The 27,463-nt window shown below is 57.8% G+C and overlaps 1 protein-coding gene across 8 annotated transcripts in view; it reads right to left on the bottom strand.

The window, feature by feature from the left end:
* PTPRF (protein tyrosine phosphatase receptor type F) overlaps positions 1-25,960 on the bottom strand; it is an 84,340-nt gene extending 58,380 nt beyond the window's left edge. For 7 of the 8 annotated variants that reach the window (XM_057708105.1, XM_057708131.1, XM_057708151.1 and 4 more), the window contains exons 1-5: positions 25,747-25,960; positions 18,819-18,895; positions 10,934-11,069; positions 2,135-2,280; positions 1,813-1,954 (exon numbers count right to left, since the gene is read on the bottom strand). In XM_057708105.1, the coding sequence (XP_057564088.1) occupies positions 1,813-1,954; positions 2,135-2,280; positions 10,934-11,024 (379 nt within the window). In that variant the 5' untranslated portion in view covers positions 11,025-11,069; positions 18,819-18,895; positions 25,747-25,960. Of the gene's footprint in view, positions 1-1,812; positions 1,955-2,134; positions 2,281-10,933; positions 11,070-16,118; positions 16,215-18,818; positions 18,896-25,746 lie in introns of all 8 variants that reach the window. The other variant, XM_057708114.1, reaches the window with a different exon arrangement.
* Positions 25,961-27,463: the final 1,503 nt, after the last annotated feature.

The raw sequence follows: 27,463 nt of genomic DNA, 5'->3' as shown, positions 1-27,463 counted from the left end.
GCCTAAGGTCACAAGGTGAGAGAGTAAGTGGTCCAGAGCCCCTGCTTTCAACCACTGTCCTCCACTGCCCCTCTAAGCTGGAGGGCCCTGCCCTGCCTCACAGGAGACACACAGTCACAAAGGAGTTACTGAATGGATGTGTGTGTGAGCACATAAAGCCACAGCGTAAAAATGGCCAATACGAAAAGATGTTCAACTGCTCCTGTAATCAAAGAAATGCAAATTAAATTGAGATGCCATTTTTTGCCTATTAACTTGGCAAAGATATTTTTTTAATGATAATTCCCACTGCTGGTGAGGATGCGCGGAAAAGAGGCCCTCTTACGCCCTGTTCGGTGGGAGTGTAAACTGACACAGTCTTCTGGAAGTATTGGAAAGGCTTAAAATCGCTTGTGCCCTTTGATCCAGCAATTCCACTCCCTTGCATCTAGAATAAGGAAATAATCAGGAAGGCGAACACATCTTATCTGCAAGGAAGCGCATAGCACCTTATTTATAAGAGCGAAAAGCTGGGAACAACACATGTGTCCAGCAATAAGGGAATGGCTAAATAAATTAGGGTACTTGCATGTGACACTTACCCACAGCCATTAAAAATAATGATGCAGAAAAATACCTAATGGCGAGGAAGATGTTCATGACTCGTTTTTTAAAAAAGCAGTCTACAAATTATTGGGCAGAATATAATCCTGTGTCTGTTATGTATATAATGCATGCACAGAAAATGGACTATAAGGAAATAACCAAAAGTTAGTAGTAAAGGTAAGATAAACAGGTGATTTTTATTTTTTCCTATGTGCTATTTTATACTTACCAAATTTTCAACAGTGAACAGGTATTGTTATTCCAATTTTTTAAAAAAAGCAACAATCGATGCCATATTTTGAAAACACATGCAGACATGTCCAGAGTGAAGACTCCATCATGGCTGGGGGTGGGGGCGGTGATCGTGTCACTCCCCGTTTGTGGCTTCCTAAGTCACCAGGAAAGTGTTCATTTCTCAACCTGGTCCTGTGCCATCTGCCCTCCAACCTCTCCAGGCTCATGTTGAATTACTCTTCCCCGATCCTCTTTGCGTCCTCTAGCCACTCCCCGCCCCAAAACCAAACGGAACCACTCAGAGCTCCCGGAGAGCACCATTCTCGCCTGCCTCTGGGCCTTGGCACGTGCTGATGCTATTCCCCTGCTGAGGCCCCCACCGCGACTCCCACTTGTCCTTAGGACTCAGCTTAGACAGCAGCTCCCGTCTCCCCTGCACACCACCCCTGGTCCCCTGCCGCAGGACTTACTGGAGAGACGTCTCAAGGGCAGGACCAGGTCAGATAACTCTCAGGACACAAGGCAGCGTTAGAGGGTGCTTGTGAATGAACGGAGGGGCCACCAAGTGAGAGGTCATTAAAGTCCACACACAGAGCGCCAGCCTCCAGCCTAGGGCCCTCGCTCAGAACTGCAACTGGGAACACACCTCTCCAAAGCCTACTGCAAGGTACCACACGAAAATCACATCCGCTGCCACGAGTCATGTACCCCAAGCAATATGTAGCTGCAGCCCCACACCTCAAGTCAGGCCCCAGACTCCACCGGAGCAACACCCCTGCAGAACACATAGACACTAGGCACACAGCGGCCTTTGGCACAAACCAAAAATCCAGCAATCCTCCCTGCCCACCGCTGACCTTTGCCGACCCCTGGATGGCCAGTTTTCCTTTCTACCAAAAACACCCAGCCCACGGTGGGGACGGGGCTGGCTGGCTGGCTCACCCCCACATCAGTCTCCCCACCCACCACGTCCCATCCCTCCCCAGCACGTACCTTCGAGCACTGAGAGCTTGGCACTAGTGTTGATCTCTCCCAGACTGTTGGTGGCCGTGCACTCATAGATGGCCTCATCTCGCTGCACCCGCAACGGCTGGATCCGCAGCACGGACCCTGCCCCGTCGTCAAACTCAATCACCTGCCGCAGGACAGACATGTGGTCACAGCCTGCTCGGGGCATGGGGGCCTGCTCAGGGTCAGCCATCCTCTCACTGCCAAAAGGCCCCCAGGGAGGGAGACCAAGAGGAGGTGATGGGGGACCGACTCGAGAACAGGCACACCCGGAGCCCTGCCTGCCCCTTTCCACCCGAGGCTGTACCTCGAAGCGCTGGGAGCTGACTTTCTTCCCCTTCTTCATCCATGTGATGCGTGGCTTGGGTTCCCCTGAGGCTTGGCACACGAAGGAGGCCACCCCTCCTGACAGCCCAGTCTGGTCCTCAGGGACCTTAATGAAGACAGGTTTGCCTGGAGAGATAGAGACACCAAGTCACCATGGAACGGTCACTGCAGACATGGGCTATACCACGGGGGCAGGCATGGGGTGGGGGACAAGAAAGATTTATAGAGGAAATAACAGTAGTGATGCCTAGCCCTTATGCAGTGCCTCTTATATGCCACGCGCTATGCAAAGAGCTATAAGCACATGAGGTGGGTGCCACAGGTACCTCTGTTTATAGAGAAGGAAGCCAAGGCATACAGAGGTTAAGGGATTTGTGCAACATGACAGCTGGTTAGTGGCAGAGCCAAGATTTGCACCCAGGTGACTGAGTCTGGAGTCCATACTGTAACTGCTACACTCTTCTGTCGTCCCCACCCCCCATCAATTCCAAGCTCTAGGACAAAGGCATGCTGAGAAGATGCTGGGAACAGCCCCAGCATCTCCCCCAGGTGTCTCCCTCCTCCAATGCTCTCCATCAGAGTGATGGTACCTCCACTTACCCCACGGCTCAAGCCAGAAACCATGACTTCTCCTCTCCCTGGCCCCCACACACCATCAGTCCCAAAGGCCTAGACATTCCACCTCCTAAGTATCTCTGGATGTCGTCCCAGGTGAATGCTTTCCTATAAATCTGCCCTCCCCACTCTGCTCCTACTGGCTGGGCTATTGCCTTCCTACGGCCTGGACATCTCCCCGAAGTGTCCACAGAGAGGCAGGGGGAGGGGGAAAAGGGCAGGGGCCCGGACACTGTACTGTCATGCCCACCCAGGTCACCTTGATACACACAGCAGGGCCAACCTGGAATCCCACCACCCAGGGTCACAAGACTCGGGAAACCCAGCCTTCATTAAGACGTAGAAATGCCTTGTTAATCCTGACAGCAGATCCATTTCCTATTAATCAGGCCAATGAACAGCTCTAGGAAGGCTGATACAGTGAGAAATGACCTTTCAGACCACCTGCTCAGTGCCGATGAGCCCACGCGTGGCCTGGTCTCTGGCACAAAGACATGTTTGTGCAATGATGATAATCCCACTCTGCACCAGGTACTTTATCTCATTTAGTCCTTCACTGTTGTTATCCCCAGTTTAGAGGCACAGAGAGGTCAAGTCACTAGTCCAAGGTCACACATCCAATGAGTAGCACATCTGAGATTTGAATTCAAGCCTGTCTGACTCCAAAACACCTGCCAGAAACAGTTCACATTGGTACAGTTGGGGGCCTTGTCAAGAGCAGAGTCAGAGTCGGGGTGGCGGGAGCAAAACCCAGACCAAAGAAGGTCACGGAGTAAGCGGGAGGTGGAGAAGTGTAGAGCAGAGCACAGCGACTATTTAAAGAAGATTGGTTGCGATGGGGAAGATAAAAGACGGCACCTGAAGGGGATAAGGGTTGGAGGGAGGTTTTTACATTCTTGTTTCTTTTTTTGCTAAGATGTGAAAGACAACATTTAAATGTGGATGGGAAGGAGCCAGCAGAGGGAGAAGGTGCTGATCCAGCGGAGAGAAGAGGCACAGCAGATGGGGCAGAGTCTCTGTGGAGGGAAGGGTCTCGGGGGCCTCCAGGGTGGGAAGTCCCAGCTGCGGGAACAGAGCTGGGAAGCCTCAGCCTTGCAGGGAGCAGGAGCGGCCCCTCTTACCCAGCACCCCAGGGGTGCAGTGGGCGCTGAGGTTTTACGTAATTACTGAGAAAGTCACTCACCATCTCTGAACCTCATCTGCAAAATGGTGCTAGTGACAGGGGTCTGTGCAGATGACATGCGATGATGTCTGTAGGCTGTGTGCACAGGCTGGGCACCCGGTGGACCCTGCCTGTGGGCAGCCATCACCCACCTTAGCGTTAGTGCTGTTATCGCCCCCATTTTAGAGATGGGGAAATGGAGGCTCAGAAAGTTAGACAGATCACAGACTGATTTGGGGTAGAGGCAGGGTTTGATCCAGCATGCCAAATCCTAAGCACATCCTACAGCACCCAGGGCCTCCCTGGAAGAGGGAGACTCAGGGGCCTACCTGACTGCTCTTGGAGTACCCAGAGGGGGCAAGGGCAGCCTCGTTGGGGAAACACACAAACCTGCCGGGGGCCAGAGTAGCATGGGGATGTCACAGAGGTTCAGGAAGCCTCTGTTTGCCTCACCCTTGCCCCAAATGCCCTCTCCCAGTAGAGGAGGCTCCAGACTCTCCCAGTCTGCAGTTGTCTGCAGAGCCGTCTTTGCATGCTGGTCCCTTCAGTCAGGTCCTCTCAGACAGGACTCCCCCACTTGGGGGTGGCGAAGAATCTCCTGCCCATCCCCCTGCACACCCCTCCCCCCCACACCTCCAGACAGCAGCTCCCTGCTCTCCTCCTGCACCACCACCACCTAGTCCAGACATCACCTTCCCTCAACTGGATACTCCACCAACCTAACCAGCTGCGTCCCTGTCTCCAGTCTTGCCCCCGCCAGTCTAGTCTCTATTCAACAGCCAGACTGAAGTGGCAGCCTCTTCCCTGATCAGAACCCTCCAAAGGGCTCCCAAAATTTAAACTCCCATCCTGATGGACAGAGCCCTGCCAGGTCTGACCCCAGCCCTCCACACCCCCCAGAGCCCTGGCCTCCACCCCCCGCCCCCCCCACCATTAGCAATGCTCCCTGCGCCTCAGGGCCTTTGCATAAGCTGTTCCTGCTGCCAAACCTCTTAGACTACCTCTTTACCCACTACCTCCCATTCACCCTTCTGATCTCAACGTAAACACCATTTCCTCAGGAAACCCTCCTTGGTCCCCCTGCTGTCGCCCCCACCTCCGCGAGCTCAGTTCTGGGTTTTAGGCTCTCTGGTGACTCCCTCTGCCTCTCTAACAGCAATGCTCACGGTTTGTTATGTCCCGTGTGAGGTTATTACTTTTGCTCATGGTTTGTTATGTACACGTGTGAGGTTATTACTTTTTCCACATTTTGGAGGAGTATTTGATTCATGGCTGCTTCCTGACAGAGAACAATAACCCTGGGCAGAGCAGACAACACGCCGGCCTTGCTTCTCTCCCTATCCCAGCGCCTGACCCCATCCCTAGCACAGGGGGCTGGGGGGCGAGTGAAGGTGACCTGACCACAAGGGAAAGCCTGCGGAGGATGGAGACCTCGGTCCCTCACACACCACTCCGGGGAGCCCCCGCCACCCACTGGGGAGAGAAGCCCAGGGTGAAACCCCCCTGGCTCCTGCCTCAACGTGTAGAAACCAGAGCCTGGAACCTGCTGAACCAGAATGGCCAGGTGAGTGTGCCTGGGGGTGGGGCCTTCGCGCCAAACAAAGAACCAGAAGCTGGGGAGGCAGCCAGGTACGGGTCACGAGAGGCTTAAGGGGAAGGCCTGAGTACAGCAGAGGCTGGATGGTGCCCAAGGCCTGGGGCCATCGAGGAGGCGGAACCCCTTTTGGAGGCTGGAGAGGGGCCAGGGCCCTGCCCAGCCCACCCACCCACCCACCAGGCTCTGGCAAGACTGGCAGCATGTAAGCCCGAGGCAGCCCAGGGGGCAGGAGCTCCCCTCCATCAGACCAGACCCTCGCTTCCCTCAGCCCACCCCTCCCCAGGGGAGGGCACCTCTCTTCCCATAGCCCTGCCAAGGCCTCGCTTCTCTTCACGAGGGGGACTTTTGGGGAGCACAAACCCTGTGCCGACATTTGTCTCCCCGCTCCCTTCCCCACACTTGTTCCTGCTAACCTCTCCAGGCTTTCTTGACTCTTGCAAAGAAAAAAAAAAAGCACCTGCCAGGCCAAGCACTGGGCAGGACACAGCTCAGGCCCCATGGCCACGCCTCCCCACCCAGGCCCGTGGGGGCCTTTGCACGTGCCCTTTTCCTCTCGTGCACCCTACTCTCAAGCCCGGGAGAGCCTGCTCTGTGTCCCACAGCCCTTGGGCCAAAGTGACTGGTCAGGTCCCCAGGCAGGCAGGTAAAACCAGGTGACTTGACCACTCTGCCCAGTACTGACCCAGAGCTGGTGCTCAGTGAGGGTCTGAACAGAACTTCTGAGACCACGTGCCTGGAGGGGCTTTTTGCCCTACCAGAATGTGGGTCCGCCTCCCCAGCACCCAGCACATGGAGGGCGTGGGCTGCACGGGCCTCTGGGCAGCAGCTCCTGGGGGCACGCCCTGCACACTCTGCATGGGTAGGTAGCTGAGCCCGTGCAGGGTGGGAGGGAGCGGCCTAGGAAAGGAAACAAGCGGGCTGGCCTGGGCAAGGGCGGGGGTGGGGCCCACACCCCCCAGGGTCCGGCCAAACGGAGCCACCTGAGGCTCCCCCACAGGGACTGCTATTTTGTGCCTTCCCTGCAGAGCACACATACACACTCACACAAACACACAGCAGCGAGGGGCGGTGAGGCAGGGGTTTCCCAGGCCCCGAACAGCCTGATGAGCTGGGGATTCATTCGCGCTGGCTCCTGTGACCACTCCTGGCATCCCCGAGAGGGAAGCCCGCTCAGAGACAACCCTGGGTTCCCAGGGGACACACTGGAAGTCCCAGGTCATGCATGGCCTGGGATGGAGGGGGCACATACTAAGTGCCAGGGGAACATGTGACCTCAGTTAACCTTTCCAGGTAGAAGTGATTTTCCTCATTGTGCAATAGGAAGACAGGCCCGGAGAGAGAAAGCAACCTGCCGGAAGTTCCACAGAGGGCAGAGTCTGGTCGGGCCACCAGGCCCTGCCTCCCCAAGGATGAGGGGGAAAGTACGGCAGAACTGAGTGCAGCACCCCACTACGTTCCAGCTCCACAGGCTGGGTGGGGGCTGTGATACGACAGACACGTCCTCAGCTACTTAGGCCTGTGCCCCTGCCCACCGCCATCAGGCATCCTGCTCTGCGCTCCTGTGATGCTAAGCAACTGGGCCATAGCCAGGGCCCCCCTCACACCTGGCCACCTGATTCTGCATCCCTGCCTCTGTGCCATGCTGTCTGGGGACAAAAGGGAGATGGTCCTCATCATGGTTCTCCCATGGGCTCCAGGGAGAAGCCCAGGCCTGTTCCTGCTTCTGCCCCCAATCTCATCTCATTAGGCAACACTCGCCCCACCCCGCCCCGTCAGCAAATGCCCACTCGCCCCTCAGGGCTCCCGTTTTCCAGGAAGCCTCCTACAGCGCCCCTCCCACGAGGTTAGGTCACCACCTCTGTGCCAGCCCTGCCCCCAGCACAGCGCACGCTGCAGGAACCCACACTGTGGGCTCCGAGGGCAGGCCCATGTGGATTCTTCCCACCGAGCACCTGATGTGCACAGCGGGTCAGCAGAACCCCCTTCCAGCAGGACCACCTCTGGCCCCACGAGCCTCCCTCTCGAGAAGCCACAAGCCCCCCGGCTGGGGGAGCCACCGAGCCCTGCGTGCCCAGGGCCCCGGCGGAGCTGACTCGGCATCAACGCCGGGGCTTCTGGGCTAACTCTTGGCAGCTGCTTCTCTGCCCCTCTTCCCTGCGCTCCCCTCAGAGGCCAGGGCCCCCATTCATTTGTCTCGTTAAGAGGCCTATAGAAACACATTTGTCCGCTCCGCGCTCCACTGCTCCGGTCGTCAATTCTCTGGGGCGCCTGCCCTACCTTTTGCAGCAGCTCTGTCCACATTGACTGCTTGCCCCGGCCAGAAGTCTCTCAGGCCCAGCCCAAGCCTGGCCACTGCATAGGGGACAAATCCAAAACTATGCGCAGTGTGAGGCAGGCATGTAAGGAAGGCCCGGTCCCCTGGGGTCAGGTCATCACAGCCCCTAGCCCACGCCCCTCTCCCGCGGCTCTCTGCCTGGAAGCAGAGCCCAACTCACCTGTTTCAGCATCTCCAGCTGGTTTCTACCTTCAAGACCCTGGTCTTTGGGCTCTGGTCCTTAAGGGACCAGCATGAAGGTGCTTGGACTCTGCTCTAAAAACTGTTCTGCCCTGCCCTTGAGTCCTACTGGGGTTCAGGCCTGACTCCGTCCCTCCACTCACTCATCTACCACACTCCAGGCCCTGAACTGGACAGTGGTCTGCGCCCTTGGGACTCACAGTCTGATGGGACAGACAGACCTGAAGCAGTCACATGTGCCCAGAGGAGCAGCATGTGACCCAGGCTCCTGGAGAAGGTGACGGTTCCAGGTGAGCGGGAACGCGTCAGGTGAAGGAGATGGGGAAGTGTTCCTATCAGAGGAAAGAGAAGGAACAGAGGCCTGGGAGCGCGGGAGCAACTGAGAAGTCAGCGTGGCGGGGCTGTGGGGTGGGGCAGGTGAAGGATAAGGTTGGCAGAAGCTTAAAGATGCGAGGCCTGGATCCCAAGGTTTGATCCTAAAGGCAACAGGGGAAGAGTGAGGAATTTTAAACTGAGCGGTGACATGATCAGGCTTTCATTTTGCAACATGACCCCTACCATGGAACAGAGACTGGACCGTGAAGACAGAGACTGGAGATAGGGAAGCCACCAGGAGGTTGCTGCCTGCAAAAGCCCCAGCAAGAGCTGAGCATGGCTTGGGTGAGGGCAGCGGAGAGAGAGGTGGAGGCATTCCAAAGATATTCAGAAGAGAGCAACAGCAGAACTTGGTGATGGATTAGATGTGGGTATGAGAGAGGGAGGAGGTTGGGAGGAGACCCAGGTTTCTGACTTGGGTGGCTGAGTGGGTGGGAAAGCCATTCACCAAGAGAGAGAACACAGAAAGACGGGCAGGTCTGGGGGGGATAAGGGTGAGGGTACATCTTCCAGCACTTTAGGTCTCAGCAGGAGGGAAGGCAGTTATGCTCCCAGGATGTACTGTCTCTGAAAGCCCAGACGGGTGGTCCTCCTTCTGCTCTCAAGCTCCCATTTGAAGGCCCCAAGAGCAACCAGAGTGAGGGTGGGGGAGCAAGGCCAGGACTGCAGTGTCCAAGGGCTGACTCTCGGCAAGCCTTTGCCTCCCTGCCGAGGTCACAGTCACACCCAGTGCCTGCCCCTGCAGACTCAAGCTCTCTCCCAGCAGCCCCTACCGGGCTGGAGATCACCAGCACCCCCTAACCCTGCCCTGCTCCTGCTAGACTGGCCCTCTCATCACCCGGCCCTCAGTGCCCCCACTACCCCTCACGCCGGCCCCCCCATCACCAGCCCCTCAGTGCCCCCACTACCCCTCACGCCAGCCCCCCCATCACCAGCCCCTCAGTGCCCCCACTACCCCTCACCCCAGCCTCCCCATCACCAGCCCCTCAGTGCCCCCACTACCCCTCACCCCGGCCCCCCCATCACCAGCCCCTCAGTGCCCCCACTACCCCTCACCCCGGCCCCTCCATCACCAGCCCCTCAGTGCCCCCATTACCCCTCACCCCGGCCCCTCCATCACCAGCCCCTCAGTGCCCCCATTACCCCTCAACCCAGCCTCCCCCTCACCAGCCCCTCAGTGCCCCCATTACCCCTCACCCTGGCCCCTCCATCACCAGCCCCTCAGTGCCCCCACTACCCCTCACGCCAGCCCCCCCCATCACCAGCCCCTCAGTGCCCCCATTACCCCTCACGCCGGCCCCCCCATCACCAGCCCCTCAGTGCTCCTACTACCCCTCACCCCAGCCTCCCCCACCCCAGGAAGAATGCCCTCCCCTTCCCCTGGCTCTACGAGCCCCACCCAGCCTGGAGGACAAAGGGCGGGGCGCTTCAGTCCCACCCCCTCCAGGATCTGGTCCTGAATAATTAATGAGTCATTAGGAGAAAGGGCTTGGGTGGGGTGAGAAGAGAGCTCTGTGCGCAGACACTGGGAGAAGGAGGTAAGGGAACCCTATGGCCTGCTGAACCCCAGGCTGACCCCCAGGTTGGCCCTTTGCCACCTCTGGGCTCCGGACAGGATGGGAACAGCCCTGTCCCCCAGAGACCTTGGCTTCGACCTCGCCCCTCCCCCTCAGTGTGCAGATTGGCTAAATCTGCCCTGTGCCCCGCCTCCCATCAGTAACCAAGCAGTGGTAACCATGGCGACGGGGCGGGCTGCGGCCAGTCTTGTAGTGCCAGGCAGGGGGAAGGGCCGCAGGAAAGGGACCAAAGTTCAGAGTTGGATCTGGGCAGGGGACAATCCCACGTCCCCCCCATACACAAAGAGAGGCGCTGGAGCCCAGCTTCCTGTGGCCAAGCACAATCTCGCCCCATTCTCAGGGCTGAGGGGCTAGGGGAGAGAGAGATGCCCCTCTACCTTGAAGGGGGGAGGGGAAGGAAGGGCTCAGTGTCTACCCAGGGGTCTAGCCCAGGGGAAGGGCTATGGTGGCTCACCTTCCCATCTTTCCCTGGACCTATGGACACGCCTGGCATCCCACTCACATGTCCATACACTGTTCCTTGTGTGCAGCCCCTGTATTCCCATACCAACACCCGACACAGCCCACGCTGGGCCTTCTGTAGAGGTCCACACTGTCGTACACAGTACATGCCTGAGCACATCACCAATGACCACACGAATCCTGGGCATGTCTCACCTCCACTCCGTAAACAGGGTCACACTTAGACGCGCCCCACCCTGCAGCACCTTAAGAGACATGTGGGTGTTCCACAGAACGCTCCTAGGAAGAACGGGGCTGGGGTATCACTTGGAGCGGGGCTCTCCAAGGTGGGGGTCTCTCTGGGACAGAAGGTCTGCAGGTATATTTAGCCATCCTGTCTCTCCTAGTGGCTGGTCCTGTCTCCCCTTCCAGAGTCCTGCTAGAAGGAATGCACCTTTCCATCTGGGAGATCCCACACCTTGAGAGGTCAGACTTACTGTCGCCATGGGCACCTGCCACCAAACCAAGCATCACGAGTGCGGGCATGAGGGGCACCATCGTCCTCCCTGGGGCTGGCTCAGGGGTCATCCAGGGCTCCAGCACCACAGCCAGCCACAGCCCAGGACAATCAACCTGTGACGGAGAGAAGGACAGAGCCAATTAGCTGGTATCCGCCAAGGTCCTACTGCCCACACGCCACCTCCTGGCCCCCACTCACCACCAAGACCCCCCTCATCATCACTGACCGCGCAGAGCCTAGTTCAGCAGACACTCCCTCCCTGGACTGTGCAATGACCACCCAGACCTCTGACCCCTGTGAAAACCCAGACTCCTCATTGATACCCTAGTGACCCCAAGCATAACCCACCAGTCACACTGTAGGGAGAGTACAAGAGGTCCTCAGCTCATTCGCTAAACCTGAATAGGGTGCAGGAGCTACTGAGACCAGAGGAGGTACAGCGATGTTCCATTCCAGACCTAGAATTTCCAGCTTGCCTCCATAAGGGGACTGGGACAGGGAAACGGGGTCCGAGAGACACAGAGACACACAGGTGGAGACAGAGACCACACAAAACAAGACTGAGACGGAGCAGTTAGCAGACCCACAGAGGCCAGAGGCTCCAGAGTCTCTGGGGGCCACCTGTTGCCCCTCCTCTCCCCAGCAGAGCCTGCGTGCTGGGCACAGGCCTGGGAGCACAGCCTAGGTCGTGGCAGACAGGATCCAGGTATCAGACAGGATCCAGGTACCAGGGGCTTGGAGCCAAAGCCACAACCCGTCCGGGCTCGCCAGGACGCGCTCTGGACAAGCTGCAGCTGCCCCGCCTGGCCACCCTCACCTTACCCAGTTCCCATGGCACCCTCCCACTCCACAGAGAAACCACGGGGAGGCCCCAGGGGCCAGGACTTGGGGTGCTGGACCCTAAGAGTTAACCTCAGATCAACGGGTGGGGTGCAAACTTCAGAGACAAACTCACAACTGCCATCTGGGCTGAGCCAGGAAGCTGGCATGGGGAAGACCATTTGGGATTGTCTAAATGCCCCCAGGCCTTTGCTTACAGGGCTCCTTGGCCAGGGGTGCCCCGCCACCCTCCCGCACCACCGCACTCTGCCCAGCTTCTATGTGGAGCCCTCAGCATGGCCACACCAGACGGTACAAATACACTATCACTCCCTGGCCCCAGAGAGCGAGCTCCCAACGGTCTCTCTCCCATGGCTCCCATTCAGGGGGCTTCAGGGGATCTGCGCCAGTGCCCACCAGCTCTGCTCACACCTCGCTCTGGGCCAGGGGCTGGTGCACAAAGCCCCTCATTAATGCTCTGGACACACAACAGGGCGCAGAGGGGGAGTGAGTGACAGTGAACACACCTTGGGGCCCCACAGGGGTACCTACGGACTCTGGTGGGAGAGCGGGGATCAGACCTACATGCCACCTGACCCACAACGGTAAGAGAATTTGCAAGGAGGTGACAGGGCTGGTGAACAGGAAGAGGCAGGGCTCAAAGATGGCTCTGCTCCTCCCTGGAACTTGGACCCTAGTCTCAACCAGGACAGTCAAAGGTCATAAGATCAGAGTGCAGGAGGTGCGCAAAGGTGCTGGGACAAAGCAGGTACAACTGTGAAGTGAGGTAGGGGCTGAACACAAAGGGGAAAGGGTGGGAGATGTCCACTGTCCCACGTTCTTACCAAAAGTCTGAGACAGGCTGAGCAGCAAAAGCAAGAACACTGAAGCGGCCTGGTGGGCATCCAGCCCCATTTATACCATGCCTGGGGTTCCACTCAGTGATCACAGAGCTCAGGTGGCTGAGACCAGGAGAGAGGAAGTCCCCACCCCCATGCCTCGCATGGCCAACTTGGGATGGAGGTCACACATCACCAAGGCCCTGTCTGTCTGGGCTTGGTCACCGTGGCACCGTCATGCAGCAGCACGACCAATGACAGACACCAGGTGGTGAACTGCCCGGCCAGGCTGTCATGGGGGTATGGTCCCTGGATACAACCATCCTGCAGCTCCTGGAACACATATCAGTGGTGTGTGGCCCCAAAGGACAGGGACAGAGGGGAACTCGTACAGACGTCACGGGTGCAACAATACAACATCCACAGAGGTTTCCCTCTCGTACAGGCAGTCCGGGTGTGAACCCGCCCTCTCCGTGCAGACGTCACGGGTGCAACAATACAACAACCACAGAGGTTTCCCTCTCGTACGGGCAGTCCGGGTGTGAACCCGCCCTCCCGGTGCAGACGTCACGGGTGCAACAATACAGCACCCACAGAGGTTTCCCTCTCAGGTACGGGCAGTCCGGTGTGAACCTGCCCTCCCCGTGCAGACGTCACGGGTGCAACAATACAGCACCCACAGAGGTTTCCCTCTCAGGTACGGGCAGTCCGGTGTGAACCTGCCCTCCCCGTGCAGACGTCACGGGTGCAACAATACAGCACCCACAGAGGTTTCCCTCTCGTACGGGCAGTCTGGGTGTGAACCCGCCCTCCCGGTGCAGACGTCACGGGTGCAACAATACAGCACCCACAGAGGTTTCCCTCTCAGGTACGGGCAGTCCGGGTGTGAACCCGCCCTCCCGGTGCAGACGTCACGGGTGCAACAATACAACATCCACAGAGGTTTCCCTCTCAGGTACGGGCAGTCCGGGTGTGAACCCGCCCTCCCGGTGCAGACGTCACGGGTGCAACAATACAGCACCCACAGAGGTTTCCCTCTCAGGTACGGGCAGTCCGGGTGTGAACCCGCCCTCCCGGTGCAGACGTCACGGGTGCAACAATACAGCACCCACAGAGGTTTCCCTCTCAGGTACGGGCAGTCCAGGTGTGAACCCGCCCTCCCGGTGCAGACGTCACGGGTGCAACAATACAACATCCACAGAGGTTTCCCTCTCAGGTACGGGCAGTCCGGGTGTGAACCCGCCCTCCCGGTGCAGACGTCACGGGTGCAACAATACAGCACCCACAGAGGTTTCCCTCTCAGGTACGGGCAGTCCAGGTGTGAACCCGCCCTCCCGGTGCAGACGTCATGGGTGCAACAATACAACAACCACAGAGGTTTCCCTCTCGTACGGGCAGTCTGGGTGTGAACCCGCCCTCCCGGTGCAGACGTCACGGGTGCAACAATACAGCACCCACAGAGGTTTCCCTCTCAGGTACGGGCAGTCCGGGTGTGAACCCGCCCTCCCCGTGCAGACGTCACAGGGACATAACCCTCAGGAACACACACCATGGTGGGGGGGGGGGTACCTCCCTGGTTCGGACGCGCAGGTGATGAAGCTGCACAGAAGAGACACCAGGTACGACTGCGCGGCGCCGTCACTGTGGGTGTAACTCCCCAGTATACAGTGATCACTGAGGTGTGATCCCCTGGTGCTGCCCTGGTAGTAATCACAGCAGCGTAACTTCCAGGGAGAGGCATTATGGAGGTGTAGCTGTCCTGTCCAGACATCATGTGAATGTGGACAGACGTCACGGAGGTGCAGCTGCCCGACGGACGTCGTAGAGGTATATTATCAGAGAGGGATAGCCCTGTTACAGACATCGTGCGGTGTCCGTCCCCAGGACAGCCATCACAGGGGCGTTAATCCCAGAGCAGGCATCGTATGGTACATGCTTGGATGAGATTTTAGCCACGGGTGTCAGAGAAACTGGGCCTCTGGTAACCGCACCTCCACTGTGACAAAGACAAGTGGTCCTGACTTGGGGACTCCCGGGTCCTCCTGGGTATCTGGGTCTAGAGTGCCTAGGATGCTGTTCAGATGCAGAAAGGAGGACAGAGGTGAGGAAGTTCAAAACAATGACATTCCCTCCCAGAGAGCTTTTCCCAGCGATCCATGGACACAGGGACACCTAGAGGGACGGGGAGAGGTGGGGACACACAGACACAGACATGTTCCTGGGGAACTACTCCGGCAGACACAGAGCTGCCGGGCCAGGGCCTCGCCCTCACAGCTCCTGGTGTGAGCAAGCTGCCTCCGCCCCAGACTCTGGGCACAGAGCCTGCCCCGGTGTCAGGCGGTACAGGCCACTCCCAGCTCCAGGCCCTCCCAGGTCTGGCCTCCGTCTAGACACTGGCCCTGCCCCCACCCCAGAGTGCTCAGGGTCACCTGTGGGGAGGCGGTGGTGGGGGAGCAGGGAGGCAGACCCATGCGAGCCTTGCTCAAGTGGCCGAGAACCTTCTAAATTCAGTACAACCGCGTTAAGAGCACAGCGTCCACGTCCGCCCGTGGCTGGGTGATTCTGGGCTCTCAGCCGCTGAGATGGAAAAGGCTTGAGCGCTTGCACACGCAGCGTGTCTCCGAATTGCACTATGGGCCATCGGTTCTACCAACTGACACACTTGGGCAGGAAAACAATTCCAACTGAATGATATTGTACAATATCACTGAATGCCATTTTTCTGCACTCAGAATGGTTTTAAGATATCCTTTTTCTTCACTACATCAGTGTAAAGCTGCCAACTGCCCTTTCTTGGGAGGAACTGTCCTTTATTCTGAAATTTTGTCCTTGGTGTTAAAATGTCCTTTCTTGTAGGAAGTGATGGTGATAGCAGATACAACTTTTTTTTTTTTTTTATAATGTCCTTACTTGCAAAATAAAAAATTGCCAACCCCATGTCTGGCCCCAAGTACTTTTGGAAATTGTACTACTTGGTGAAATTGAAGAGCCTGGGAATCACTCTTTGAGGGAAAAGGAAGGAGCAGGCCCCACACCAAGCCACAGGATTCGAAGACAAAAGTCACGGAAAGGCCTGTTACACAGAGGCCATGTCACCTCCATGCAGCCCACCCCAACCACCCCTGCCAGCCTCAATGGGGGCCCCCCCCAGAGAGACCATGTGCTGCCAGACATGGGGGGGGTGCTCCCTGGCTGGGGAACAGCTGGGATCATTCCGAGGCCTCCTCATGAATATGCAAACACAGATTGATTTGTTTCCCTTGGGCACGTGTTATTATTCACAAATATTAATTAGTCTCCAAATACCACCTGTTCCTACAGCCTCCTCCCTGCTTCCTCCCCAGGCCAGGACCCTGGATCCCAGAAGTCTCGGGCCCCAAAACAGACATCAGCAAAAGGAGGAGTATCCAGGGCCCCACAGAGCCTCTGGCCAAGCAGAGAGGCCAGCGCTTGGGGCAGCGGAGTGTGAGGGCAGGCAGAGCCGGGCGCTGTGCATCTTCTCACCGGCAGGCAGCTAACCGAGCCCTTCTGTCACGTCCCGGACACTTCACCGCGTGGCACGGCAGCAGTGGCCGCGGAGGCGGAAACAGGCCTGTTATACTTGGGAAGGGAAAACCAACATGTTTCCAACTCTCACCAAACCAACCACCAGATTATAATGGGAATAAATCAGTCTCAGCCGTGACCCGGGCACCGGGAAAGGAGGCGGCCGGCAGCAGGTTGCCTTTGCTCCTCCAGCCAGTTGGCCAGAGTCTGTGAGCACAGCCAGGATCATCCCACCCTCCCTCCCTCCCTCTCGAAGCTGGGACCCTTACCCTCTGGCAGCCCTCAGCTCCTCGGTCTCCCCAACAAGCGGATGGGGCGCTTAGGAAGAGCATCCCAGAGTCTCTGGGGGCGGCACAAGCTCCACCAGAGGCTTAGCTCTGGGGGCAGAAGACCAAGGGAGCCAGCAGAGGCCCCTTCTTACAGCTAGAACCCCTCTGCCACCAGCCCTCCGGCCTCCTTCCTCCGGGGAGTGGAGCCTCCCTTGGGTTAATGTCCACCAACGTGGCTGCCTCCAGGCCTGTGCACCCTGTTCTCTCTGTTGGAAAGAATGCCTTCCCCCGGCCCCAGCCACCAACTCACCCACCAGAACTCAGCTCCAGTGGCCTATCACTGAGACGCTTCCCTGAGTGGCCCTCCCCAGTTTTCCAGATTTGTCTGGCACAGTGAAGGCAGCAAGAAGTGGTATAGACCAGTGCTCCTCAATCCAGGGTGACTGTGCCCTGCCATGGGGCATTAGACGATGTCTGGAGACATTCCTGATGGTCCGATGTGGATGGGGGGCAGGTGCTCCTGGCACAGTAGGAGGAAATCAAGGATGCTGCCAGACATCCTACGATACAGGGCCAGCCCCCCACAACAAAGGATCATCTGGTCCAAAATGTCAACAATATTGAGGCTGAGAAACTCTGATGCAGACAGCAAGCTCCTTCGCTGAGGTCCCCTAGGGCCTGCCCTGGCCCCTGCCCCAGAACCCAGTCCCTATGAGGACCCTGAGCCCTAACACCCAAGGTCCCCAACACCCAAGGTGTGCTTGACTCTTCTATCAGCTGTACCTAGGCCTCAGGATCTCAGGGCATCTTCCCCTCCCTCTCCAAGTCAGTCTTGCCTCCAGAAGCTGGGCTGTACAGCACACCCCACCCCTACCCCTTCATACACGGCATCAGCAAGTGGCTTCCCCCGAGGACCAAGGGGTCCACTTTCAGGCACCTTTTATGGTGAGACTGGGCTCCCAGGAATGTCAGACTCATCATCTGAGGACAGAGAGGTGAAAGGTATCCTCACATCCATCCTCCCCATCTGACCTTCCCGACCTGTGACATGGCCTTCTTGCCATACCTTCTATATAACCCCAAAGCTCACCTCACCACACATGGGGCCTGGCCCCCGGCAGATACCCAATACATGCTCGTTTCCTTTCCCTGCCTAGGCCTGACCCATCTCTCCACCAGCCCTCTTCACCAGCCATCATGCAGAACTGGCCAGTGCGCACTACTGGGCCCTGAGCCAGAAGGCATGCTGATGAACAGGACAGTCACAGACTCTGCCTTCAAGGAGCTTACAGAGAATGGCCCACTCAGAACTCTTCCTCCCCAACCCCACTCCTCCTCCAGGTCCCCATTTTCAGTGACAAGCAACACTGTGACCAACCGCCCAAGCCAACCGGGCCTCCTCAAACTCTCCCTTTTCCTCATCCCGCATGGGCAACTGGTCAATACTTCTGAATCTGCCCTGCCGCCACCCCAACCACTGCCATGTTAGGAAGACCTCATCAGTACCCATGTCTTCAGTGGGCTTCCTGCCTCTGGTCACTCCCCTCCAACCCATCCTGCAAACAAACCAAGGCCCCCTTTCAGCTTACAAAAATGCATATTTGGTCAAGGCCCTCAGCTCTGTTTGCTGCTTTACCCCACAGTGGACATGCAGATAATGTTTCAGGAAAGAACAAACGAATGGGTAATGGATGTGGCTTCTCTGCTTAAGAACCCTCAGTGCCTGCATATCACCCTCAGGAAAGTCTACAGTCTTTAGCCTGACAACCAAGGCCCATCACGCTCTGACTCCAACCTAACTCCCCAACCTCATTCCCCGTAACTTCAATCTACCTGTTCTGTGCTTCCAGCAGAAAGAAAGAAATGGAGCTCAAAGAGACAAAGAAGGATGGCCCCTAGATCTTATGAGTACCCTGCTCTTTCCACCACAATCTACAGTCGACAGGAACGGTCTTTTCTATAGGAACACGGTGAATGGGAAGCATAGAGATCCTGATGTAAGTCCCAGAACGTTACCCAGAAGCCTATTTCATTTACCTACAGCAGCTGACAAGCTGTATATCATTCCCCACCCACCACCATCACCCACTCTGTCCAGAAACCCAGGAGCCATCCTTGACACCCCTCCTCCCTCATGCCCCACGTTCAACCCTTCACCATGTCCTGTCTACTTGGCCTCCCTAAATAGCACTCAAATCTCTTCTCTCCACCTCCATCACCACCTTCCTGGTCTAGGCTCCATCACCTCTCTGCCACAAGCACACTGCTGGATCATGTCATGCACTTAGTGACAACCCTTCCATGGCTCTCCACCAGCGGGAGTCAAAATCCAAGCTGCTCGGACTGGCGCTCGGCACCCCTGCCTGGCCACAACTCGGGGGACACTCACCGGGCCTTTGCTTGCTCACGCCAGTCACTCTCGGACAACCAACACTGAGGGCAGGGCACCGGGGCCTCCGCTCCTTCCTGAAAAAGAGAAAAGGATAAGGAAACATTAAGAATTTCATGACAGCAGAACACGTATTGACACAGAAAGACATTCAAAATTTGCTGTGTATGCAGGGAGGAAAGCAGGTTATGGAACTGTTCGTGCAGGAAGATCCCCATTTAGTAAAAATGCCCATCTCTTCACTTCATTTGCTTGCTCCTTCCATACTCCTGAGCACCTACTACGTGCTAGGCTTTCCGCCAGGCACCCTGCCTATAACCGCGAACAACACAGACCAAGTCCCTGACCTCAGCAGAAAAACTTGTGTCTAAACTCCTCAGCATAAGCCCCCAGCGCAGCAGGCGGCGCCACCCACCTCTGCAGCCCCCCCCCACCTCCCGCCAGCCAGCCAGCCAGCCAGCCGCCCAGAACTTCCTCTTCTGATCCTCAAAGGTGCCATGTCCTTGCAGTCTCGCAGCCTTGCCCGTGCCCCACACCACTGCCTGGACTGCACTCCCCACCTCTCCTAGCCAGTGACCCCTCGGATCTCAGAGCCGACGGCACTTTCTCAGGGAGGCCTTCCAGGATGTCCCAGACTACACGCCTGGACGTTGCCTTGGAGTGGTGACCACAGAGGGGATGATTTATTTATTTACACAACTGCTGAGTGGCCGCTGCGTCACAACCACAAGCTCGGCACGTGCCGGCTCACCTCCGTGTCCCCAGCACCCAGCAGAGAGGGGACACGCAGTAGGTGCTCCACCAAGATATGCTGACTGAGCGGACGGACGTGTGAATGAGCTCACAGAAAACAGCCCAGCCTGGGAGACCCGCGCCAGCATCCACGCAGCCTTCAAAGAAGCTTCAGAAGCAATATTTATTTTTGACTCTCTGTAATTTTTAAAATGAAGGTGTGCCCCTGGATGCCTCCTCCGCGGGCACACACACGGCGACAGAGCCCGGCCCCTGCCTTCTAGAACCATTATTGAGCCCCACCAGCGTGGGCCCCGTCCTGAGTGGGGGTAGGGGTCGGACCCGCCCACACCCTCCCACCGCCCGCTCCCCACCGCTCAGCAACCGGCCCCTCTTTCTCTCCCCTTGTCCGGGTTTCTCCAGCCTCACGCTCCCATGTGCACAGGGATCCCGCCCCGCATGGCACCTCCACCCTGGCTCCGCCCCAAACAGACACAGGAACGGGGTCAGGGAGCGACCGGAGGCCAGCCTCCCACATCTGACACCTGGGAATCAGCCTCACTTGAGACTGACCACTTCTGCAACACAGGGGATGTCCTCCTGCCTGAGGCCCAACCTGACTGACCAGGACAGGCCTGCCAACCCACTACCATCCATGCTCACCCTGCAGCCCACACCCTCTCCTGCCTCCATCGCCCCTCCCCCACAGCCCACAGCCCTGGGCCTCCGGATGGCTGCACACTTCTGTCCCCCAGCCCACTGGCTTCTCCACAGAGTTCCCTGTGGCCCCTGTTCCCAGCACACAGGCTGCCGGGCGGGTCTGGCCAGACAAACCAGCTTCCGAGGGCCAAACTCAAAGGCCTGTTTGTCTGGGGACGCCCACCAGGACCTCACAGCACCAGACGTGAGCCTGTCAGCCCCACGGTTGCTCCGGGACCCTGGGGCAGAGTCCGCGGCAGAGAATGAGGAGGGTCCCCCAAGCCCGCTGCACCACCATCACGCCCAGGGCCACAGCAGGAACACTGGGCCTGGTGCCTGGACCTCAGCTGGGAGGAGCCACACCTGGACAGAAGGACGTGCCCCAAAGTGGCCTGGAGGTGGGTCAGAGAACAGACAAAACAGGCAAGACAGAACCTTGCACTTGGAAAGACCCTAAAGCACTAACAGGATTCTAGAAGAGCCAGAACAGCACCTGGAACCACCAGTGCCCCAAAACAACCTAGGAGGGCGATCAGAATCACCTGTCAGAGTCCCCAGTAGCAGCTCCTAGAACCACCTCAGACACAACAATCAGGACTGCCGGGTGCACCCAGGGGACCAACTAGAAAGCTACTCAGAAATGGTCTGACTGGTACCGGACCCAAGTTAAGAATCACTGGTTGGCACCCACAAAAGCCTCAGAAGGGGTGAGGTTGGCAGACATGACCAAGATCAGGTAAGCAGGCCTTGGCACCACGCCGGGGCTGGCCCCTGGCAGGGCTCTTCATCATCTGCCAAGCCTGGAACCGGACCTGGCAGCGGGACCGGAAGCAAGTCGAAATCTAGAGGAGCACAGATGCCCCTCTAGAGCAGCCCCCAGGCAGCCTCGGTGGCTGCACCAGAACAGTCCCCAGAAGCAGAAGCAGCTAAAACACTGCCAAGGAGCCAAAACCAATGTCCTCAGATTGGGAGGTTGGGGACACAGAATCTGGGTGCATCTGGACCTCAGAGGCAGACACCTCACGAGACGCCCAGGGTCCAGGTTGAGGGGGGGAGACAGGGGACCCAACATGTTGAGGCTGCCCCCTCTCAGAATCCCCTTCCACCCACTCCCAACATGGGGTCTCTTCCCTAGGGCTTCATCCTCTAGTCTTCTCCCAACAGCCCTCCTGAAGGTCAAATACACCTGAGCGACACACACAATCCCAACAACGACATGAGGGCTGAGGGCTGGGCACGCCCCACCCAGCTAACCTAAGCTTAGAATTGCAGCTGCTTTAGGTGAGCAGATGTCCAAACCTTAACAACGTCTAGTTTTTAAAGCCCCTCCCACTGTGATTCTGATGGGGGTGGGTTTGCACCCTGCCCTTTGATGATTATTACCATAACAACCGCTAACACGGAGACAGCAGTGCTTATTACATGCCAGGCCCTATTCTAAGCACTTTCTGCATGTTAACTTCAATCCTCATAACAACCCTGTGAGACACAGAATTCTGTGATACCCATTTGACAAAAGGGAAAACTGATTCAGAGATGTTAAGCAACTTGCTCAAGGTAACACTGCCATTAAGTGGAGTTGAACCCAGCAGTTTGAAACTAGAGTCTGTTCTCTTCACCACTGAGGTTGTCTTCTCTTGAACACAGCTCTATACGCTCTCATGTATCTCTCCATCCTTCTTCTGGCCCAGACTTCTCTCCCAAACTCCAGAGTCTCACACACAACCCCCTCCTAAAAGCCCGCCCACCTGACCCTCAAATGCTCCAAGCATCTCAAAGGCATCATGTCCAACCAGGAGCTCATTATCCGCACCCCCCAATCCACCTCTCATCCCCAAGTCCCTGGTTCAGTGAAGGCGCCACCCACTCACTCCCAGGAACCTGGACGCCTTCCTCTTCCTCACCCCCATGCAATAAATCCTCCTGCCCTAATAAATGTGGCTCCATGCTACCAAGCCACCATTCTCTCTCACCTGACTTAGCTGCACCCTTCTCCTCACTGGGTATCCTGTCTCCATTTACCTCCTATTGCTACAGAATCCTCTTCCAGAAGCATGAATCTGATCATAGCACATTCCACCCCCCTCCCCACTCAAGTTTTAATTCTTTGGTGTCTCCCTTTTGTGTTCTCAGAGTAAATTCACAGTAACTTAACAGGGCAATAGAGATCCTCTGTGATTTGCTATATCTCCGAACATGCCACAAATGATAAGACTTCTGAGTGTTTAGTCATACTATTTTCTTCTGCCTAGAGTGACCTTTCTTCAACTGGAAAACTCCTATTCATCCCTCAAAACCCAATTCAGATAGCCTGTTTTCTTGGGGACTCATCTCATCTTGAACTCTGACCTCTCCCCTGCCTCATGGTAAACTCCCCCAATCTTCTAACCTCAGCTCAGAATTGCAGCTGCTTTAGGTGAGCGATACTTAGCTTCACTTCAGCAGCTCTAAAAGGGGTGGGCTGCCTCTTCTACACAGTTGTTAGCCCCACAGGAAGCATGGCAGCCTGTCTGAAAGTGCCTAGCCCAGAGTCTGGCACACAGCTGACAATCAATAAGAGGTTACTGAGTTACTCTGCATTCCCATGATGCAATCTGTTCCCCCAGGGACCATGAGCTTCTCAAGGGCAGGGCCCTGGCTGCAAACTTGGCCGAAACACACAGCAGTGTTAGTCACATGGGAAGTGACCGCCCCTGCTGCTGATACACTGCCACACAGTCCCCTTAGATTCTCATGACAGCCTTGGGACCTGGCCAGGGTGGGATTACCTCTCCAACTTCACAGGGGGTGAAACTGAGACTCAGGGAGGAAGGGATTTCCTCAAGGTCTCAACCTGGAAAGTGAAGGAGCTGTAGCATGTGTCAAAGCCTCTGTAGGAAGAGGCCTGGGTCCCGTATCCCCCTGACTGAAGGCCCTCAGTACTGGGCTCCTACAGTTCGGACTGACGGGAGAAAGTGTCGAGGGAGCCCAGGGAGCCAAGGCCAACATTTTGCTGCACATCAATACCGTTCCCAGAAAAGTAGCCAGTCTACTCTTACTACAACCCCCCCCCCCCACCCCAACTGCTTCCCCAGCACCTAAATCCAGCCTCCGCTCCTAGAAGCCCTGGAACCACACCCACCCTCACTAGTGCACAAGGCTGACTGGAAGGGAAGCCAGGAGCTGCAGGGGGAGGGAGAGAGGAAGGGATTACACGAAAACAATTTCCTTGTTAAAGGAAAAAAAAAGAGGGAAGAGGAAGAGTGAATGGAAAAGAAAGCAGAACATTTCAAACGCTAAGGGGAAACCGAGCAAGCAAAAGTGTGCGCGAGTGTGTGCGCAAGAATGCACGAGGCTGCACACGTGCACACACACCCCCTGGACTGTGCACAGGCGTGCAGTGAGAGCACAAGCAAGCACACAGACTGGTGCATGGGTGTGCAAGCACAGCAGATTTCAGAGCTCTGGCTGCCGTGTAGGCCCAAGTGTGCAAGTACGAGAGCATTTGGGAGCCAAGTGGATGTGGAGTGGGGGTGGGGGTGGGAGCGTGAGCCGAGTGTGGAAGGGAGCGGGGTGTGAGTGTGTGGCCTGGGCCTGTGGACATGGGGGGCTGTGCTTGGGGAGGCACACCTGCTCCTTCTTGAAGCCCGAGGCTCATTCACATAATCAGTGAAGAACAGGGATTCCTGCTCCCTGAAGCAAGAGTTAATAAGGAGCCAAACATAGAATTTCCTGAGATTTCCTGACACAACCTGCTCCGGATCCCATTGGATCCTTGATATCTCTCAAAGGATCCCTCAAGCAGATCTCCTTCCTTCTCAGGGGCTCCCCACCATTGAGGATCCTCCTGGAAGAACCAGCACTGGATCCTTTTCCAGGCTTTCCACCCCAATGCATTTTCTGGATTCTCTGGCCAGATCCTGCACCGGGTCACTCTGGATTCCTGCCCCCTGTCTGCTCAGGAGCCAAAGTGGAGCCTTCATCACCAACACTCAGCAGTCCAGCCTCCCAGGCCTGCCCCACTGCCCCCAGGGGAATCCAGAGGACCACCCCCCCTTCCTGCCAGCAGCCTCCCTTCCATTTCACAGCTCAGACAGGTACCCGGCTCCCACCCACCAACCTGCTCCAACTCGGGGGCCCTGCACTGGGGGCGGGGCGGGGGGGTTGTTGAAAAGGGGAAAAAAACCTATCCCCTCCCCCACCCTGGATGGAAGAACCAGAGGGGCAGCATTCCAGAGAAACGGGGGAGGAGGCCGGCGAGCTGAGGGGCGGCAGAGTCTCCAGTCAGTGGGAGACAGAGACACCAGGAGACCAGTGGGAGACACGACTGAGACCCGGGAAGGGAGTCCCACTGATGGGGGAGGGCGCACAGAGAGACCTGGGAAGAGAGAACAGAGACCCGGGGAGAGAACAGAGAGACCCGGGGAAAGAACATAGAGACCCAGGAGAAGGAACACAGAGACCTGGCAAAGAGCACAGGCAGCCACGAGGAAGAACAGGGAGACCCAGGGAGAGAGAACAGGGCGACCCCGGCAGGGAGTCGCAGACAGCTGAGAGACCCCGGGACTGCTGGGGGCGCGGGGGGGGGGGGCGGGGGGAGGCTGGGAGGCCGTGACACCGGGAGACAGAGATACAGAGACGCCGAAGGGCACAGAGAGAGACCGACACACGGAGGGAAATGGAGAAAAGAGCTGAGACAGGATCGTGGGTACAGCGATGAGGACCGGGGCACACCAGCACGGGACGGGACGCGGGGCGGCGACTGAGTGAACTTTCCGGAGCGGGTCCGAGTGGACACGTCCTCACGGGACAGGTCGCCCCAGGGCCTTCGGGTCGTTGCGCCCGGGTGGGGGCGGGCACAGCCCGGCCCGGCCCCTCCCCAGCCCGCGCCAGCGACCTGGGCGGGTGGGGGGTTCCAAACTCGCGCCCCGCGCCCCCCGGGGCGGCACGTGCGCCCGGGCAGCCAGCGAGCCGGGGGCGCGGCGGCTGCGGATCCCCCGCCGGCTGGGAGGGGGCGCCTGTGCGGCGGGGGCGGGGGCGCGGCCTGGACCCGCCCGGAGCTGGGGCGGCGGTGGGAGGTTGCGGGCCGCCCCCGGAGCGCGTCCGCGCCGGTCGTGGGGGGAGACGAGGCGGGACCCAGGAGGGGGAGCACCCATGCAAAAGGGAAACTTTGCGCTGGGGGGGGAGCGGGCTGCGGCTCAGGTGCGGCGGGAGGGAGGGGGCGAGGGGAGGAAGGGAAAGGCGGCGAGGGGCGGCGGGGAGCTAAGCAGCCGGCGGCGGGGTCGGGGGGCGCGTCTGCCGCGGGGAGACGCGGCGAGGAGCTGCCGGACTTGGCGGGGGGGGGGACGGTTTAGCCGAGGCGGCGGGCGCGGCAGGTGGGGGCGCGGCCCGGCCTAAGCGGCGCCCCCAGCCCCCCGGGACCGCCCCCAGCTCCGCTCGGCGGACGCGGGGAGAGGGCGGGGGAGTGGGGAAGGGACGGATGCGGAGGGGACTGGAAGGGGGCCCGGGGGTCACTCACCGCCTGTCCAGGGGCCGTCGGTCCGCATGTCCCCCCCCCAAGCCGCTGGGGCCGCTGCTCCCGCTCTTCTTCTGCCGCCGCCGCCGCCGCCACCGGATCCCACTCCCGCCACCGCCACCCGAGCCGGAGCCGGAGCTGGAGCCCGAGCCGGAGCCGGAGCCGGAGCCGGAGCCGCCGCCTCTGCCGCCGCCGCCACCGCTCCCGCCGCTCCCGCGCCGGCTCCAGCCGCGCGCCCGCGCCCGCGCCCGCGCCCCTGCCCCTGCCGTGCGCGTCCCCGTCGCCGCCCCTCCCCTCGTGCACTCTCGCTCGTAGACAGGCAGAGCCGCGTAGGCCCGACGAGGCCGCAACCCAGCCCCGAGGCTGAACCGACCCGGACTCCGATACCGAACCGGAACCCCAGTAATGAGCATGGACAGACCCCAACTCCCATACGAAGTCCGGGTCCTATTAGAGGCTCCCAATCCAAATATGAACCTGATACTACTCTAGGACCGCCTTTCCTCCCCATACAGATCTGAACCTGATAACGAGCCCAGACCCACCCCCAAACTCAAGAGTAAGTCCAAACCCCTAAATCTGCCCCGAAATTGGCTCAAGTAATAATTTTAATCTGAACCCCTGTACTGACCTCAAATACCGATTCTGACTCTAAACCCCTTTATCACCTCTGCTTCATAGTGACCTCATCACCAGCCCTGGTCCTTAAATGGACCCCAGTACCAGCGCAGAGCCCTGATCCCCGTGTGAACCCTAATGTCTACTAGCTCCCTTGCTATGGACCCCAGCATTCTTTTCTGAACCCCAAGCCTTACAATATAATTCTAATACTGCAGTCCCAATCCCAGGTCAACACCAACACACATTCCGAACTGGGATTGAGTCACCAGAAAAGGACCCTAATACAAGTACTGACCTCAAACCTCAACCACATGGGGGCCCATTTAAGATCCTAAATTGACTTACCTCTAATGGTAATCTTGGAACCGAAGATTTATAAGACTGGCTTTGGAGAAATCCACACAAATCCACTCCATCCCCATACTTACTCTCTACTTCTCTGACCTGATGTCAGACCCAACCCGAGGCTGGCCAACACCCCAGTATCTACACCAATTCCAACTGAGAATCTGAATCACGTCCTGAACTGGCTCCTGAGTTCAGGACATGATAACATCCCCCAAGCCTGATATAAATCTCAGTATTGAGTTTCTGACTCCTCATATCAAACTCAAATGCTGGTTCTATAAATTGCTGGGCTAAACCAATAACTTACCTGAGGATTTATTCTAAATTCTAACTCACAGGAACTTGGTGAGCTCCAAACCAAGAGCCACACCCTGGCACCAAAGCCCCTGGTCCTAGACCTATTGTCCAGTCCATGACACACCAGTCCCCTCCTGCCTGCCCCCCTCATGAAAGATGGGGTGCCTACCCCTCCTGCCCTAGGTAAGGTGAGGACCCCTATGGGATCTCTGATCTGTGGGGTCTCTGTGATACCTCTGTGAGTCTGGATATTTAGGTGAGAAATAAAGTTTGGGGATTGTTGAGGCATCTTAATTTGGGGATCACAGTGTAATGTGCAGGGCAGGGGTAGAGGTGGGGGTCTAGGGATCTGGGCTGAGGGGTCAAGTTCTGGTTATCACCTTATTCACTGCCTGCATTTGCCCTGGACTCGGATTTAGAAACGGTGCATGTGCGCCCCCTGGTGTGTGTGAAG

The sequence above is a fragment of the Hippopotamus amphibius genome, chromosome 1 (genome assembly GCF_030028045.1).
Source record: "Hippopotamus amphibius kiboko isolate mHipAmp2 chromosome 1, mHipAmp2.hap2, whole genome shotgun sequence".
Taxonomy (NCBI): Eukaryota; Metazoa; Chordata; class Mammalia; order Artiodactyla; family Hippopotamidae; genus Hippopotamus; species Hippopotamus amphibius.
This window is presented reverse-complemented; position numbering and strand designations above follow the sequence as displayed.